Source organism: Puntigrus tetrazona, chromosome 10 (assembly GCF_018831695.1).
Source record: "Puntigrus tetrazona isolate hp1 chromosome 10, ASM1883169v1, whole genome shotgun sequence".
NCBI lineage: Eukaryota > Metazoa > Chordata > Actinopteri > Cypriniformes > Cyprinidae > Puntigrus > Puntigrus tetrazona.
Genome location: NC_056708.1, coordinates 7,082,570 through 7,102,115, shown reverse-complemented (window position 1 = coordinate 7,102,115; position 19,546 = coordinate 7,082,570). Strand labels below are relative to the sequence as shown.

At 40.1% G+C, this 19,546-nt stretch overlaps 2 protein-coding genes across 4 annotated transcripts; one reads left to right on the top strand and one right to left on the bottom strand.

Annotated features, from left to right (window-relative positions):
- Positions 1-35: 35 nt before the first annotated feature.
- fgf18b (fibroblast growth factor 18b) lies at positions 36-7,471 on the top strand. Of its 2 annotated transcripts, XM_043250029.1 has the most exons (5): positions 36-512; positions 2,060-2,099; positions 2,202-2,379; positions 4,122-4,228; positions 5,220-7,470. In XM_043250029.1, the coding sequence occupies exons 1-5, from the start codon at positions 481-483 to the stop codon at positions 5,502-5,504; spliced, it is 642 nt and encodes a 213-aa protein (XP_043105964.1). In that variant the 5' UTR covers positions 36-480; the 3' UTR covers positions 5,505-7,470. The 2 variants fall into 2 exon arrangements, with proteins under 2 accessions (XP_043105964.1, XP_043105963.1); XM_043250028.1 differs by lacking the exon at positions 36-512 and having other exon boundaries at positions 1,432-2,099; positions 5,220-7,471.
- A 68-nt stretch (positions 7,472-7,539) lies between these two features.
- fbxw11b (F-box and WD repeat domain containing 11b) lies at positions 7,540-19,144 on the bottom strand. Of its 2 annotated transcripts, none has more exons than XM_043250023.1 (13): positions 19,003-19,144; positions 16,801-16,860; positions 15,490-15,730; positions 13,707-13,893; positions 13,418-13,508; positions 12,900-13,037; positions 11,587-11,705; positions 11,182-11,431; positions 10,399-10,517; positions 9,641-9,751; positions 8,946-9,024; positions 8,519-8,683; positions 7,540-8,432 (listed from the first exon to the last, which is right to left on the bottom strand). In XM_043250023.1, exons 1-12 carry the CDS (start codon positions 19,039-19,041, stop codon positions 8,522-8,524), a joined length of 1,596 nt encoding a protein of 531 aa, XP_043105958.1. In that variant the 5' UTR covers positions 19,042-19,144; the 3' UTR covers positions 7,540-8,432; positions 8,519-8,521. The 2 variants fall into 2 exon arrangements, with proteins under 2 accessions (XP_043105958.1, XP_043105960.1); XM_043250025.1 differs by lacking the exon at positions 19,003-19,144 and adding an exon at positions 18,614-18,818.
- Between the last annotated feature and the right edge of the window lie 402 nt (positions 19,145-19,546).

Below are 19,546 nucleotides of genomic sequence, written 5' to 3'. Positions count from 1 at the left end.
CATCTCCGTTCCACTTCAGCTGCGCTTCCTTCTCATTCAGCAAACGCACTGTCCTGTGGCGAGAGAGGGGTCCTTTCCACCCCACGGCCGAACAAAAGAAGCCTGGAAAAGGAGAAAACCTAGCAAAGACTTCTTAAAGCGCAGGAGGACCCCCGAATTCCGCGTTTTTTTTTTTTTTTTTGCGCGAAGGCAGCAGCGCTCTTGAGGATACCGCAGGAAGGAGCACCGGGACGCTTTTCGATACCCATCTATTGTCAGCGCGTCATGTGGAGCGCGGGGTCACGCGGGAGGGTGACCCGTTTTTCACCTGTCGTTCTTCGGCGCACACGCGAGCAGGTTCGCTCGCGAGAAGACTCCCTCTGAACAACCCTCCGACACGCGCTCAGATGCTCACCTGGGTCTGCGTCCGGTTTTGGCTCCAGTTTTTAAACCCGTCGCCTCAAAGGTCTCACTGTCCGGGGTGATAGAAGCGCTGGAGCGATGCAGTCCATCCCGTCCTCTGCTGTCGTGCTGTAAGTTTCCCGTGCGATTTATTCAGTTCGAGCTGAAGGCTGTGTTGTAGCGAGTTCTCCGTCTAACCGACGGGTCCAGCCCGAGCAGTTGTTGTGTTTCCCATCTCTGGGTCAGACGATAGCCTCGGCAGATGCCGTGTTCTCATAATAAGACATCCCACCCAGCGTCTCCTCAGATAACAGCAGCGTGCACACTCACGATGAGACTTTTTAGGTCTGAATCCTGCTTGGACCTTGGAGTTGAAGTCACTGGCAAACAAGGATGTCATCAATCAAACTAAAACATTTATCCATAACTACAAATTACCAGAGATGAAAACTACCTAGAATATTTTTCACAGTGCATGTTGCAAAATTAATGATTTATTTATTTATTTATTTATTTATTATTATTATTAGCCCAATAATTCTTGCGCGCAGTCACGAGGACGTCCTCTTTATGGTCTTTATGATTTTATGGTTTTCTTGACACTTGACAAAATGGCTTCCTTCACGTTAGTGACACCACAGTGGCCAGATGTTTTACATACATATGTAAAATGAAAATTCAAATCCTTTAATATCATAATACCAACACCCGTGCCAGAATTGATTTCTTTAATAAATTCAGATTTAAATTTTGATTTTTTTTATTCATTTTTATGATCCGTTACATTATTTTTTTAACTGTTAAATTATTTAAACTGTCTTTAGAAAGTTTAGAAATCGACAGCACGCTGATGCACTTATCATTTATCAAAATCAGCAGTAATATTTCGCTCACCAAGAAGCGTCTTAAAACAGAACTGAACAGAGCTGCTTTGATCGGGGGTCGTTTATGAATCATATTTAAGTGCTCACTTAATCACTTTTGAACGTTTGCTCTCTTGATCCGTAGTAAGAGGCGAAAACCTGTCGAGGTGAGGATAACATAAAAACTTTTATGTTTATTAACAAAAAACACTTAACCCCACTAGCTGGAAATAATCAGGGAAAGATGCGAAACATATGAATGCTGTTTAATAAAAAAAAAAAAAGGAAAATAAAAAAGGGAAGCGATTACATTTTGGTAGATTTGAAAGCCTGTGATACATTATGATGGCTGGCTCGCATCACTTATGAAAAGAAAGTGAGTGAGGCTGTTTGGCATACGTATAAAGTATTATTAACAATTCATAGCAGATTTGAACACTGATCTTTAAATACATGCAGACACTCACATGTGGTGTTCGTTTGGGTTAAAATAAACATTTTCGTCTTTTCTTCATGTTGCATCCCTCTCATAACTGTAGTCTTTTAACACCGTGCCAACCAAACCTGAAAGAATATCGTGAATTTGAAAAAGGCAATATTTTGTAACGCCGAGTCCCTTTTTTTTTTAATCGAAGGACTTTAGCATTCGTTTGCACTTAATTGGCTTGTCTTAACGTTTGATGCAACCTGACCCTTACCCTAAAAATAAAAAGCGCCGTCCAACCTCAGTCTCCCCTGCACAGCTCGGAAAAGCCACTAGAGCAAATGCAAACGTCTCTCAATCACGTGTGTCTTTTCTGTTTCTCTTTGGCCAGATGCTTCCAGGTCGTGTTACTGTTCTACAGCCCGTTACAGGTGCTCACGCTCTGCATGTGTTACTGATAATAAAACCATATATCAATTGATAGTTCATAAATCAATGAAAGTGATTTGTGACCGAGTCCTGTGTTTGTGCAGGTGCTAGCGGTGGAAAATGTTAACTTTGGAGTGCACGTGGAGAATCAGACAGGGGTGCGGGACGGCCTGAGCCGGAAACACCATCGGGTTTACCAACTATACAGTCGGACCAGCGGAAAACACGTCCAGGTGCTGGGCAAAAAAATCACTGCCGTGGGAGAGGATGGGGATAAATATGGTAAGGAATGATCAGAATGAATAACTGTGCTCAGTAATATAATTACAAAATAATTTTTTTTCATTATAACTACTACACTATTTAAAATGTAAATATTATTTAAATGTAAATTATTTATATTGGTTATTTATTATAATAATTTGTAAGAAATATACCACATAATATACATTAATATTAATAAATAATATTATTCAATAATAAATTGTATATATTTTGGATTAGTTATATTAGTTGTGTGTGTGTGTGTGTATTTTATATATATATATATATATATATATATATATATATATATATATATATATATATATATATATATATATATATATATATATATACACACACACACACATACACACACACAGTACTATGAATCTGATTGGCTGATGCACGCACTTAGGTGTGCAATTATTTTCAGGGAAGCGCACAGCGCATTACAGTTTCATACCACTTCTCCAAATGGTTTCTATTATTTCAAAGGTCTTGCAAGAGCAAAATAACCAAAACCCACAATGACACTGGCCACACAAATAAACACAATAATCAATATGATAAAAACGACCGCTCATTTCCATGATTTGCCACACAACTACTTAACTCCAACTCTTAACATACTTGCCACTCTTACGAATTTATCCGTAACATCAACTTAAAAACAACTTGACTTCTCACAAGCGAGGTAACAACGGTGCCGTTATTGAAGAACACCTAAAGTTGCACTATTAGCTGAGCACTTCATGCACTTCTTTCTCTCTCTCTCTCTAACCTTTGTTGCTAGGTCTAAAATGACATTGGATGAGATGCAGAAGAAATCTTTTTACTCAATAGCGCTATATAAAAAAAAATAAATAAATAAAAAAAAAATGTACAAATACCTTGAAATATATCATCTGATCGATGCCTTGAGATATGGCAACCGTAGTATAATTTGAATAATTGACTCCTGACCGTTGAATAATTATTATAAAAAATTATTTAAAAAAAAAAATTGCAAATATATATAATGTTATGTTATTATGTTAAAGAAATATGTTTATAATAAAAATAAACATGGTACTAAAAGTGTGTTTGTGGTTTTAGATGTATGTTTTAAATATTGGCTATATATTTATTTAGAAATGTATTTAATATACACTTAGAAGAAGTGTAAAGTGTAAATTCACTTAGTAGAAGTGAATTTATAGATATATAGCAAATATTAAAAACACACTTCTATACAAAAACCTGAAGATAACAAAATCATCTGCCAAACATAGGTGTCTTGGTAAAGCTTATATAACAATAAATTAAATCAATACAAAGTTCTGGCATGAAACTCTAGATGGTGCAGTCCAATAGAACTAACTCAATATTACATAATTACATGCATTTCAAATGGCACAGCTGATTCGCTCAAGTATCAACAGCCAATAAGCTCGCTGCTCAGTTTATTAGGCAGTGTTTGCTGTAGTAGCATACTTCAGAAACCCCCACCTTCCCCAGCTCCACCTGTATTGACCTGCTACAGGGTGGTCACGTATGCCATGGGGGTTATTCATACCTTATATGTGCAGCAGCAATATTTCTTACATGCTCACAACAGCATCTCGTGGATGTTCTGGCAGTAGCAAGACTCGGTACTTGTTCTCGGGACAGATCTATTCAGACAAGACCAAACACATTAACAGTAGTACCATGAGTCACCGTGACAAAAATCCATGTTCATTTACGTTCCTTTATGTTCGTATTTTTTGTTTCTTCACAAGCCCAGCTCGTGGTGGAGGCAGACACCTTCGGTAGTCAAGTGAGAATAAGAGGAAAAGAGACGAACTACTACTTGTGCATGAACCGCAAGGGGAAGCTAGTGGGGAAGGTGAGTTACTGAAAAATGACTCTACTTGATATTGTAGGGTTAACGTACTTGAATCGTTCGTGGCTTGGAGAGGCGTTCACACACTGATATCAAACAGCCTGAACGCAAAATCCTCATGAAACGGACATCTTAGTTCAACTTGTAATGGAAAAAAAGCTTGTTTCACAATTGTTTGAGTTGATTTGAGATTTGTGGGCCGGCCACTTCCGCCACGTAAACACACCATCACGTGATATGTACACTGTGGTCATAACGGGTTGGACATGGTCAGCATCATTACCCGGGTTGGTACCAAGCGGCCCAAATCGGTCAAAAAAATATCCTTCACATTACACTACCAACCTGGACATTTATACAAAGCAGGATGGAGCCATGCTTTTGTCTTGTTTTTTTTACGTTTCCGCGTACAATTCAATTAACACGGAAGAAATGAAGAGTCAATAGACCAGGCAAACCTTTTCCAATCTACTATTGTCCGATTTTAGTGAGCCCTGTAAAAACTGTATCCTCAAGTTTCCCGTTCTGTCAGAAGTGGTACCCAGTGTGCTCTTCTGCTGCTGCAGGTTCAACGTGCTATGATTTCAGAGATGTCCTTCTGCACAGCTTGGTTGCAATGAGTGGTTTATTAAGATACTGACTTTCTATCATCTTGAAGAGATTGCTTAGCTTTAAGTTTTTTTCTCCCGCAGACCTGCCACTCAATGGATATTTTCTCGTTTTTAGACAATTCTCTGTAATCCCTAAAGATGGTGGCGTGTGAAAATCCCAGTAGTTAAAAAAAAAACACTATTACCAACAACAATCACCTCATAGGTCACTTAAATCATCTTTATTCCTTGTTCTCCTTGATCAGTTTTGACCATGTCTTCATGCTGCCATGCGATTGGCTGATTAGATGCGTTATTTAATAGCTGTACCTAATGAAGTGGCTGGCGAGTGTCTAACAAACAAGCCTCTTTCTAATGAAAATGCATACGGTTTGCCATTACAGAAAGACAGCAGCGGAAACGGAGGCTGCATTTTCATCGAGATAATGCTCGAGAACAACTACACCGCTTGGATGTCAGCGCACTACGTTGGCTGGTACATTGGCTTCACTAAAAGGGGCCGGCCGCGCAGAGGTCCCAACACGTTACCCAACCAGCGAGACGTGCATTTCATGAAACGCTTCCCTCCAGGAGAGCAGCCAGACCTTCAGCCCTGCAGCTTTACCACGGTCAGCAAGAGGAGCAAAAGAGTCCAGCAGACCTCCACCGCTCCTCCACCGCTCCAGTAACACAACAAACACCGACCGTCGCGCAAAGATCTCGTCTTACAGAGGATCTAGAGACGCTCTTCCACACAACGCAAGTAGGTTAGGCTTTAGGACCGACCTCTCGGTAGAAGTCACAGCCGAAGGACAGACAAGGTTGCTTAAACATTGTGTAATCATGCAAATATAACCAAAGACTCCTGGGCGAGTGTCCAGTCACTAAACCCTGACAACAAGGGGACCAAGCACTTCAGAGGCCAAAGAATTCCCCTCTAATGTCCAGTGCCACTATAAAAGAGCAAAGAGATCTACTTGCGTCGAGCCGTATGGACGGAAAACTGGCAAGTGCGTGGTATAATATGCATTAGTTCGAGACTTTGCGACTTGGGTGCTCATGACCAAATGGGCAATTCCAAGGACCTGCTTTGTGAACTCAATAAATGTCGGGTCTATAAGAGCCGTGAGATTGTAAACAAGAACCAAAGTCATTCAGAATGTATTTTCAAGAAAATCTTATTAGTGAACGTGTAGTTTCGGTTTTGCCTCAGATTTTTCACATTTCGCCAGGAACGCCAAAAGGTCCTGCGAGCGATATACACTGCCGATCATGTTTGGAGTTGGAGAGATTGTTTTTGAAAGAAGCTCCTATACTAAACAGAAAATACAGGAAAAAAAACTGTAGTAAAAAAAACTAATATGCTCAAGAAATGTCTGGATTCGAATGTTGAAAACCGTTGTGCTGCTCCACGTTTAGTGGAAATTGAAATTCCAAAAGTACAGCATAGCGGCCTTTAATATCACAGTTGATAAATGTAAAAAGTCCTTTCTGATTAAAACCTCAATTACCTTAAACGGCGGTGTAAACCTCTGACATCACAGAATATCAAATTAAATATTCCGACCACTAATAAAAACGTCAAAATCCCCCCCACGATCCACAAAAGTGTGAAAAATGCATGCGAGCGAACACTGATCTGCACTGACGTTCACAGTGGTTTTAAAACAAAATATCCATTACTGGCTACAACAGGAGTTGGCTTTCACTCTAGAGAGTTAAATGTATCAAGAGTTATTTGAACTGACCCCGGAGCTTCCAGCCCTGCAAGTGTTGTAACGCTAAATGTTACTGCGGTTGCTGTTGCAAATTACTCTGTCCCAGAACCACTTGGGGCTGGTGAAATCTTGAAAGATGAAATATTTTGATACTATTCATGTTATTAAAATATTTATTTTGTGGATGCATTGATGAACGGGTTTTATCTTTTGACAACATTAGCCTGAACTTCGGTGCGTTTAAAAAGGTCCAAACTCTCACTGCTTCAACGCCACCTGGTGGACCGAGAGGGTATAAACTTCAGGCCTTAAAAAGGCACACCAGAATGCCAAACATGTAAAACGGACTACAACTAGTTTAACCATAAGAAATCTAAACTGTAGAGCAAAACCAAGACGACTTGAACGCATTAGTACTTTTATGTCTGTACTCTAGTCATCTGCTGCATTCCAGATCAGCCATACTGGGCAGTAGTTGTCTCTCCCGTTTGCAGACCGACTTTGATCCTCCCTCTTTATAATGTCTTCTCTCTCACATCCACCCTTACGTCTCGCAATCTGACGGCAGCCTGCCATCATTCATTCCAACGGAATTCCATTCTAAAAGTTCGCGCAAGACGGAGCTCGGCGATCATTGAGATTTCGGACCAAAAATACTGCTGTGCGTTCAAACATTTTTTGAATTGCTACGGAGCCGAACTGGGCTCATATTGTGACCGTTGCCATGGCGGCGTTTATAAGGAAAGCTGAAATCAAATAAGACGAAAATGACAGTACTGCCAATTTCCACATATTCGGAGCAGGAGGTAAACTTAAATATTTGAACAGCGGCCCTGCGATTTTTGGAGGTCTTGGCAGGCACAGCAGCAGGTTACTGAAATCTGGGCCTGTCGGAAAGCCTTTATCTCAAAAGGGCGAATCATGCGTACAAACACACACACACACACACACACACACACACACACACACACACACACGAAAAACACGACGCGCTTGTGCAAGCTTCTTAACACTCCTTCACAGTCAAGTACTTTATTCTTATTAATAACGCTTTTTTCTTTAAAAAAATCTTTTCAATATACAACACCATTTTAGACGAGACAATTCTGTTTACAACTAAATTCAGATCAGTTATGAGTCATTCAGAACCTAGACAAGCAGACAGTGAAAAGGGGAACGAGACAGACAGCGCTAAAAACGAGAAATGGCGGGACATATCAGGAGAAGAGTCAAAAACTACAATTATTCATACGATTTCACGAGAAAAGAAAATATGAAGTCAATTTCCCAACTTAAAAAAAAAAAAAGGGGAAAAAAAAAAAAAAAAAAGCATAAAAAACAAAATCATAAGACAGAAACCGAGGGGTTGACCAGCACACGTTACACGTCCCATCGCTCGCTCATTCATGCAAAACAGTCCTGAGAGAAGGAAGGCACTCGGACCTTGCCTTCTCCCTTTAGTTTTTCATCTTTTTCTTTTTGAATCAGTAAAAATAAAAAACCAAAAGATAGATACAGAGTTCGTGGGCCCAGGGGGCGGAGCCGGGGCAGCCCTCACTCTGTACGTGGGTGGCGGGGGTGAGAGGAGAGGGGGGGGCTCCACGCCCACCCTTACGCTCTGTTTAATGGCATCTCTCTCCATCTTTTCTCCGCCTCCTCCTCTGCAGAGAGGGAGAAAGAGAACTGACGCGGTTTGTGTCGTGGGGGGCGGCCCTCGTAACGACTGAAGAGGGCGAGAAATACAACGGACAGATGGAGAGAGGAGGGTGAAGGGAGGGGGGGGTGGTGGTGGTGGTGGCGTTCCTCGACCTTTGATCCTGGCACACTTTCACAGAGACTGGGTCACCCGAACAGTCCCCACACACACTCGCACACGCTCCGCACGCCACCGGGGCTTCCCTGTCGAGGGATCACAAGAACGCAAAGTTAAGAGTTTGCATTTCTGAGATGCGTGCGAGGTTCGAGTTCGAATAAAAGTGCGCTACCTGCTATCTGGATATATAGGTATACGTGAGGGACGGCGATCGCCCTTCCGTCTGCCCATTGGTCGACACGTTGAGGAAGTCCCAGATAAGGATAGTGTCATCGTGGGAACTGCTGATGATCTGGAACTCGTCGAACTGAAGCCGGAACACTCGGCCAGAATGTTCCTGAACGCGAGACAGACTTTATTAAAACGATTGATCAACGGAAATCAGAATCAGTCACAGATTGGGAATGACGTGATGCGAGACTGGTGCTATAAATGTGTGACAATGCAGAGGGCTGATTAACCACACATGACCCAAACGAGTGAACAACACAGAGCAGCTAACTTTAGTTACAGAGCAACTGATTAGGAATGTTATATTACTGCTGCAAAGTCTTGTAACACATTAAAAAAATTGTATTTGCCAGGCTGAAGATACTCACCACTAGTGTACGTAGACACAGAGTACTGGCTGGGGCTCGTGGATCGAGAGCAGCTTGTAGGTCCCATACTTTAATTTTACTGCACACACACACACACACACACACAAACACATTAGACATGGTCATAAATCCGTGGAACACCAGTTAAAATACCTTTTTTCATTCTTATGTTGTAAAGCAGCTCTAGAGGCGAATTTTTACACATAATCTACAGATAATCTGTGATTCAATTGTGGGCTTTGTGGGATTAAAAGTGACTGCTCCCTCGGCTGTGTGGACATTGTGCACTGCTCGTGTATCAGATTAATGACAGGAGCACAGGGAGCAGACAAATGCAACTCCACAATTAAAGATGCGAGAATAAAAGAGATTATTCACATTAAGGCCAGGAATAAACCAGCCATAATCCAGGACTCCAAAATGCTTCAAATTTAATCCCCCAGACTATACTCCGTTTCAGCAATGTCAGTTCAAGGAGATCAAGGAGGGATTTTGCTAATAGATCCATTTTGAATCTTAATTTCCAATGTTAGTTGGGTTTTTTTTTTCCTTTTTAACGAGAAATTCCCCTCCCGGTCTTATTTGTCTGTCGCCAAACAGTTGCAAGAATTGCTTTTCCACATTCTGTTATTCTTCGCCGCACTGCAAAAATGACAGTAAAACTTCTTTCTACTCTGAACCAGACTCAGGCGTACCCGTCATACGCTCCGCTCACGATCCGCTTGTTATCGAGGCGAATGCAGCGAACAAGCTCCTCGTGCCCTTCCAAAACCCGCAAGCAAGCTCCGCATTCGATATCCCACAGCCTGGAGAAACAGATTAACAAATTTTGAGAAAAAATAAATCATACAAGTAAAGAATACTAACTGGATGAATCCAGGTCACATTCTTAACCTCAAAAAGAATAATTATGCCAACAAGAAAAACAATAAATCTGGTTATATATTTCGCATGAAGAAATAGAAGTTCCTTATTTTTTTTCGCGCATTATTTTCCAGACCAATTAAACTCAAAGCACTTTTTAATTGCTGTTCATTACATAAGAATACTTAAACTTCATAGACCATGGTAGCACTTGATTTAAATGAAATGAACAGAAAGAAAGAATTAGGAATCTTATACTCACTAAAATAACTTTATTAATAAAACTAATAATAATTTAAAAAATATATTAATATATAATTTTTTAATACACAAACAGAAAAATTAACTGAATTATTTTACTTTATTATTATTAAACTTTTTTTTTAAATCTAATTGACTCCTGTGATGTGAATATTTTAAGCAGCCATTTTTTTTAAAGTAAATAACTTAAATATTAAATTAAAAACAATACATTTTACTGGTAGAAATACAGATAATTATCATGAAACGTCCACTGTACATTGACACATTTCTTGAGATTCACTCAACGTTTACGAAACTTGAACGATTGTTTTTTTTTCACACACACCTGATGGTGTTGTCTGAAGAGCCGCTGACCACAAGTCTGTCTCTGTACTGCAGGCAGGCAATGCCTCGCTTGTGACCATTTAGTGTCCGAACAAACTCACAGGTGCTTGTACTCCACACCTGCGAAACACATTATAATCACACGGGCAGGATTAAACATTAAGCACTTCAAATCTGTTCCAAATCAACTTTATATTAAACTATAGTCATATTTAATAAAACGCCAGTACATTTAAACTCAGGAAGTCATTTGTGTGCATGAGAAAACACCTCCAGCCCTCACTGCCCTGCCTCATTATTTGGGGAATGTTTTGATAGGGTGGGGGGGGCTGCAGAATGACTTGGCACCCCTCCCGGAGTGATGGGTGGGCTGGATTACGGCTGTCCGTTTCTGGAATCTCGAATGCTCAGAGTTCAGCATCTAGAGCGCTGAAGGGGACTCTGGGCAAGAGTAAGGACTATAGCCCTTCAGCAGTCTACAGAGAATTAGGAAACTATTACACTGCTGCCCTCTGCTGGAAACGTTTGTGCTCTGGACCGAACAAGGAGACACCTGAACAGTCAAAGTCCAGCTGCGTGACAGTTTTACTGTCATTAAGAATCAACACACTAAGACAGGAGCGGGGCTGATGCATACGAATTCTCTAAGAGCGCTGATCTGTAGTTTGATTGACAGCCGATAACGCTCTTTTAGAGATTGTACTCTCAATTGTAAGTCGCTTTGGATAAAAGCGTCTGCAAAATGACTAAATGTAAATGTAAATGTAGAGATCATGGCGCTGACCTTTATGGTCCGATCCCCAGAGGCAGAGACAATGTACTTGTCGTCGAAGTCGACCACATTGACGGCAGCCCTGTGTCCGACGAGGACCCGGCGGAGACTGATGTCCGTAGGAGAGGCCATGTCCCACACGGCGATGGAGCGATCCTTCGAGCAGGTGACCATCAGCCCGTTACAGAATCGCAGGTGGAGCACGGCCTCGTTGTGGTGGATCAGAGTGTTCAGAACCTCCCCCGAGTTCACATCCCACACTCTGGGTAAAAAGAGAAGGCAAGCAAAGTCAGACCTGATTTTATCAGTCCCTTATTCATTCCAGCTGAACAGACATGTGGAGTGATGGGGAGGGGAAGGGAAAAAAAAAAATGAACAGAGGACTTATAGAGAGCAAGAGAACGATAGAAATCTGACCTGACAGTGGAATCAGAGGAGCCGGTAACAATGACTCTCTCATCGTATTGCAGACACAGCACAGAGCCTGTGTGTCCCGTCAGGATCTTCAAACACTCCAGGGTCTGTTTATCCCATATCTGAAGGCAAACACACATATGACGTCTTTACAGTCGCAAACACCACAAATTTCACAATCTCAAATATAGACTTCTGTCAACCAGATTAGACTCATTATTACGGGGGTTCTAGTTGGGATGCATGAACATTTTAGTCAATAAATATTTGTATCAGCATGGCCAATATCAAATTACAATAGTTTCATCTAATATCTTATAATAAATCAACTACTATTTGAAGTTTTTTTTTTTTTTTTTTTTTTTTTTTTTTTTAAATGGCATTTACAGTATAGGTAGTAGTTCTGTGCAATATTTACAATTTACATTTCCATTTAGTCATTTTGCAGACGCTTTTTTCCAAAGCGACTTACAATTTAGGAGTACAACAGCGATTCATTTTCTTAAAGATTGACAGAGATCCAGCATTCCGGATATGTACGGGAAGATCGTTCCACCAGCCAGGAACAGAGAAAGTTCTGGAGAAAGTTCTGAGAGTGATTTCAGATTCTATTATGGAATAAGTAGAATTTATTCCTATTATGGAATTTTCAGCAGTCCTTTAGCCTTCAGTGGTTTTTTTTTTTATCTTGAATGTCAGAAAGAACTTATTATTTCATATTTTAGAGAAAAAGTTAAATGAATAAATTTGAAAAAGGAACTTAAACAATAAAAAAAAGGTCTTGTGACCAATTTAAACGCATGTTTGCTGAATAGAAGTATTAATAGCTTCCACTTATTGACCACAATAATTAAAATGTAAATATATTTACTATTTTAAAATATTACAAATATTTACTAATGTTCTACTGTTTGCCAAGGTCCACATATAATGTTAAAGACTTTTACGTTAAATTAAAAAAAATAAATCTATATAAAAAAAACCCAGCACCAACAGTCATTCTTTCCTTAGAAAAGCATGACTTAAGTCTCACATGTTTCAATTCCCTTTCTCTAGTTTCAGTATTGTAATACAGAAAAGGAAATTTGATTGTGTAAATCAAAAACCCAAGTACGTTTCTATGTAAAGAGCTGTTTAAAGAGAATGCACGGTTCCCTAATTGTTCAAAAGAAAAAATATTCATCACAATTTGAGTACTCCGTGAGAACACGCTTGTGGTTAGTGTTTTTAAAATGACATATGCATGCGCCCAGGCAGTGTGGTTTTACTCAACCCACAAGCTTCGCTAGAACTACACCGGCAGAGCGCGGTCGCACCTTGATGGAGTTATCTCGTAGACCGCTGATGATCTTTTCGTCGTCATACTGGAGGCAGTAAACGCCTTTGCTGTTCTCCGACCTACACTGGATCCTCTGCAGGTTATGTCGGCCACACCTCCAGTTCGCCTCGATGGTCTGGAATCACGAAGAGCAACGTCACATCAAGCAAGCAGCTGAATTGCCAAGCAGCATGCCGATTCATCTCATTTGATCAAATGATTACGCACAAACATTAACCAAATCAGCGGCCCGCTTTATCGCTGCATTTGAAAGTGTATAACTGATCTAACTGAAGGCCGCATACTCTGATTACTCAGAGGGCAGCTATGAAGAAGACAAAGAGCTGGGTAACGTGAGGCCTGCCGCCTTCCCCTGAGGTGTAATCACCGGTGCTGCTCGTTCAAGTGAACAAACGCTTACTACCTCGTTTCCCTTAAAAACGTGACATGAGCAGACGAGAACTATTACAATCATAAAAAGGACGAGACAGAAAGAACGACGGTTGCTTTGCCCACCTCAATGTCCTGAATGATTTTTGGATAAAGAGAGCGGTAGTACGAGTTAGGAGGAACTTCTGTTGTGCGGTTCTTGAACAGGTATTTTTCCCTGTGAAGGAAACAACAATAAGCATCCCTGATAAACTGACGTAAACAAGCATCTTCATAAATCGGCAAGACAGTCTAAAAGGAGGTTCCCGGCATGTCTGGTGGAGAATTACACCACAGAGATAATGACGAGGTTGTTGTTCAACCTTCTGTATAAATAAGGGGGTTTGTAAAGAGTTCTATCAGCGCTGTGACTCACCACTGGTGTCTCTCTGAAAGGCCCTTCCACAGCGGGTCTGTCCGAACCATCCTCTCGATCAGCTTCTTCCACAACATGCCTTCGGATATCACACGCTGCCATTCTTTACAGACCAGCTCAGCCGAACAAAGCGAGCGCGCGTCCAGAAAGGACAAGATGTTCTCCGCTATGTGATCCAGACCCTGAGCTGGAAGACAAATCGAGAGATTTCATATAAAGTGAAATAGGACGTGAAAAAAAAAAAAAAAAAAAAAAAGGAAAAAAAAAAGGTATGTATCAGAAAGGGGTTGGAGAGAAAATAGTAAATATTCATGTTAAACAAGGAGATTGGAGAACGCAAAAGGAGTACACAAAAAAAAAAAAAAAAAAAAAAAAAAAAAAAAAAAAAAGGTGGCTTGATGATGTCAGCTAAAATGAAAAACTTCATTCTAATATGCTGATCTGGTGCTTGAGCAACATTGCTTTTTTGTTATCAGTGTTGAAATCCATTGTGCTGCTTAATATTTTTGTGGCAAAAGTGATGCATTTTTCATGATACTTTGATATTGAGTTTATTTATTTTAAAGATATTTTTGCAAGAAATTGATAATTTTTGATTGCTTTCAAAAAAATAAATAAATAAATAAAACATTTAAAGAAAATCATACAGGCCACAAAATTGTAACCGTTGTATACATTTTGTTGAAACAGAAAAGAAAAAAAAAGGATTTTATTCTAAGAATAGGGCCCTATGATTTCCACAGTGCGGAACACATGAAATCGCTGAATCCACTTTATAAAACAGAACTTACGATTTAACACGGAATGTCAAATGCTGATGTATTTCATCAACATTTGACAGCATCCTAAAACAAAACCTTTTTTTTTTTTTTTTAAATCGCCCCAACTGTAAAATTGCTCTAGATAGTCTGCTAAAGGAATGTAAATGTACATCAGGGGAATGTCAAAATTTGGATCAATTAATCAAAATCAGGTCATTAACCTTCAATCAAATCGCGACATTGACTAGTACCTGTAAACATTATACCGCAAAAAGGCTATTTAAATATGAATCCTGCATGTGCGTGTCTCCGTGTGAATGAATGACGCAGACGCGCATTTTGTTTACTACACCTTATGAGGCGCGTGACGCTCGTGGTGATTTCAGCGTCTGCCGTCTCACTAAATGAGGACATAAATACATGAACAACATCTCCAGAACTGCTCTGAGAGTAATTCATGAGCATTTTGCCTTTTCATTTCAGTAAAGCTAGTGTCATATACACAGAAATTTAAAAAGGTATTCACAGAAACCCGTCAAAATAAAAGTTTGGTTTACTTTGAAGACATTACTATTACTATTATTCAGTAAAATGTGCTCAGTACAACTATTGTTTTTTCCTTCAACGAACAGCCACAGTATTTCTTGCACGTTTACATTTTTGTTACCAAATTAAAACATTTCATAGGGCCCTAAATATGTGGTTTTGCTTCACCTTTTAATAAACCGATGAATTTATATACGTCTCGTGATTTTGATTAAAGCAGACATGCTTTTTAGCCATTAAAAAAAGAAAAATAACCGAATTTGAAAAATAAAATAAACAGAAAATAAAACGGAATTCATAGGGCCCTATAAGAATACAATACACTGATGAGTTGTGATTCGAGTTTGATTTCCACTTTAAAAGATAGGCCAAGACAAACATGGTTTCTTAAAGGCTGTATTTTTAAGAGTAATGGACGCACCCTCCATCAAGAAGTGGCTTTTTTCAGAATGTATTCTCGTGTGTGTGTGTGTTACCTGGCAGTGCCGTAATGAAGTCCCTTTGGAGCATGGGTTTGAGGTAGGAGTTTATGTGGCCGTGTTGGTAATGGCACATGCGTGAGATCAGGTGTTCCACAAACTCCACCTGGTCTGCCTCAGACCACTGATCAAAGAGCTGGATGCACACGTCCTTCTCCTTCTCGTAATTTCCCTCTGATGGCCGCTTCCTAGAGCCTGTCAAAGGTCCATTACTCACCTGAGGACAGATAAAAGTAGGCTGGGAGAATTGAAGAAGAAGAAAAAAAACAAGTATATATGTTAGATGTGACAGAGGAAAACATGTACCAAAAGAAATTGGGCAAAGGGAAAGATTGAACATAAAAAAAACCCTATCATAATATTTTAAGGAAGATGTGTTAACTCGCGCTAAAATAACCCCAAAATAACATTATAAATCACATAAAGTCATGCTTGAGGACTTAAGTGACACTTAAAATTTTAGGAAAATTGGCACAAAAAAATTAAGTAAAAAAGAATTTGTAGAAAAGTTTAGATTGAGTATTTTTGGAAGTCAAACGTCATCAACGTCGGGATCTAATGTGTGGCTAAAACATCTGCATGAAAAACTGACCTCAAATTCATTTGCTTTGTTACAAGTAAACACAAAAATAGCTCGCAATAATGTGACATAACATCCTTCCTCAAAGTTTTGAAATCAGTGAAATCATGTTCTTTTGAAAAAAACGTATACTTTTACTCAGAAGGGCATACTCGACTAATCAAATAAAGTGCATATATAATGTTACAAAAGAGCGCTAAAATAAATAAAAAGTACATAATTCACTTAAAAAGCCTTTTAAGAGAAAAGCGGCTCCTTTATTTTCAAAGCAGCCTATTTAAAGAATTTCTGAAGGACCATGTTACACTGAAGCTTTATTAAACTGTTAAATATTATTATTACTACCAATACATTTTAATCAAAAAAAAAAAAAAAAAAAGGTAGTAATGCTGAGCATACTTTAAAAACATCTCACAAACGCCAAAATTTTGAACAGCAGTGTAACGGCCCCAAAATGATCTGGGCACGTGTTATTATCCAGGACATCGAAAACATAAAGAGAACACCTAAATACAGAAAAAAAAGCCCTGCAGAAATGTACACTGAGGTTTTCCAGATGCAGATTAGCCCATGCCCTACAACAAACCCCAAAGTCAACAGTGCTTCAATATAGAAAATCCTGCATAGTTCAGGGAGAGGCTACTCAATACATCCTTATTGTTCTCTCTCGGTTTATTATTTTATCAGACTTTGACGTGCTTTGCTGAAGTACAGCTCGTCCACCTCACCTTAATCACTGTGATCTTTGGGGAGCGGTCTGCAGTCTGCGAGTCCATGACAGAGATGTTCTGCAGAAGAAAAAAAAAAATCACAACTCATTACTTTTTTCGTTTTGTTTCATAAAAGTTAAATCAATAGTGACGTCTGGTATAAATCAAACAAACAAAAAAACAAAAATTCAAAGAGATGGGAATCAGAACTACTCCTATACATAACCTACCCTTTCATCATCTGCTCGCATACATTCATAATCGCATTGCATTGTTTGTCGGAAAGCAGATGAAAGGACCGAGCACGCAAGCCTACGATCCGTGTGTGCTAAATAATTGGACAGATTCTCCATCAGCATGCGGCAAAGATGTGGGATCGGGCCGGGCGTGTGGGTAACGTGTCAACAGCTGTCCCCCAGCCAAGGCCACCACAAGGATATGCTTACATCCCAAATACAGCTACGGCGGAGATGATACCATCCATATCGCTGCTCTTAATATCCACGACTCAGCACCTGCTTTAATCCATAATCACTGAATATCAGCCAAACTTGAAAAAACTTGGGCTCTTTGGACTAAAAGCAGCGTCTGGCTTCAATATCACACTGAGACAGCATTACACTCTTTCCCACACTTCATTTATTTTGTTAATTTTAGCTAAACTTATTTAAGTTTCAGCTGCAGTTTTATCACTTCAAGTTAAACTTGGCTTAAATTAAAATGGGAAATGCTACTTTGAAAACCCAGGCTCAAACAACAAATGTTGTCTACGGGTTTTAGTTAAGAATAATAACCCGATCCGACATGAAGACAAAGTCTGGGATACATTTTAAGTTCTCTTTCTAGGTCAGCAGAGCAGGAAGTGTATTATTTGTTACGAGTCTGCAGTCTACACACAAACTCGCGTCTTGTTATCTTCAAGCAAAAGCCATTTATCTGTCTTCCTCGAGCTTCACAATACAAGTGGACAAACTCAAGTGCATTCACTCCTACCCTTTTCACAGTATCCATGGCAACAAGAAGCAAATCTACGCTGCAAAACTGATTCCATAATGTTATTGTATCGACTAGGAGAGATATTGATTCAGACACAGCCTCGCTAATTAAGAGCACGTTCAAACAAGTCAAACTTTTACTTTTAAGGATACTATAAAAACGTTTTTAAATTAAGAACAGACACGATGCATTTAACACCAATAGCGAGGCTACGTATGCAAATGCAATCAAAATATCAATTTTTATAACAACAGCTGCATGTTTGAGTAATAAACGATTTTCGGGGAATTCGGTTCGTTTTTATTGTAAGCGTTTCACAGAATTACTGTTTGAGCAAAAAATCGCGTATTTAATAAGAAAATATCGCAATTAGTTCGAGCAGGCTAATGGTTTGATGTGGTTAGCCACCTAGCCGCTTGCTATAAACGCTAAATACACGTCAACAATTAACGTTTACGTTTCGCTTAAAAAAGCGTGGGGTTACTAAAACACGCAATTTCACTCGTGCAAGCAGGGTTATTGTATTAGCTGGCGATATTTTTGTATTAGCTCATCGTTTGGCTCAAAAACGTCATTTGAAATTGACAGCAGGAGCGGTTACTTCCTATTACGCAGCTTTAAAGTCCAGTTAAAATGAGTCGTGATGTGTAAATATCGCGTTGTTACGTACGAGAAATGACCGCGTTAAACACTTTAAAACACAGTTAAGCTTTTTGAGACTTTATACGAACCACAACTCGTCCGTGGGACCAAATTATAGACAGGATTGAGTGGCGCAGAGGCGCCGCAGTGAAGCTCAAGGCACCGGCTAAAGTCGATGAGACTCGGGACTCACCACGATGCCGCGGCAGCTTCCTTCCTTCGCCTCCGCGACTAGCTCTATAAACGCCCTCAGCCCCGCCAAGGACAACTGTTCGCCTCGTCTACTAACGCCTCAGCTGTCGTTTCAAGGGAAAGACACGGGCGCGAGACGTGAAAACGACCAAGCGAGCCAGAGATACATAGTAGGGCCCTCCCTGTCAGCCGAGCCAGCCATTTCTCTCTCACTCGCTCTCTCTCTCTCCTCACCCCTCCTTCCTCCCTCTAGTCAGCCGATCCCTACCCACTCCACAAGCCAGTTATATTCAACCAGGATACTCTTGTAACCGCTAACATGGATTTATAAACTATAGAGTCTTGAGAACGCACTAGAAAACGTTTTTCGAAGCACGCCCGAGTACTCACCATCAGCTCTAAGGCTTTGTCCTCCATCTCCGGCTCCATGTTTGTTCCCCGAAACTCGCAGTGAAAATGGAAACCCCGCCCTGCGACACAATCACGTCACGAAAGGAGGCGGAGAAAGCAGCCTTGTGTCTATTTCTCCCATTGGCTGTCAAATAAAAAAACGTGCGCCAAATGGGCGTTGTCCGCGTTGTGATTGGATCATTTCTGCTGCTAAGGTACAAAGCGGTTACAGACACGGTACGTCACAATCGAAGGGGGATATAATCTGTAACAACATTCGTGGTTGGTCTTTGAATGACAAAAAGGGTTTTGTCCGTTTTGTAAAATGAACGGCGATTGGCTGCCGTCTGGTGCTAGGGTAAAGAATGGGGTTATCCCCAATGATTCACATATTAAGAATATTTTTGATTGTTTGCTGGTGACACTCCAGCCTGCAGCCAAATATTAGCATTTTTAAGTAGGTCTAAACAATTAAACTAATAAACGTATACATATATTTGTATGCATCAGAATAATGTCCCTTTCCTGTTAAACTGCATTTAAT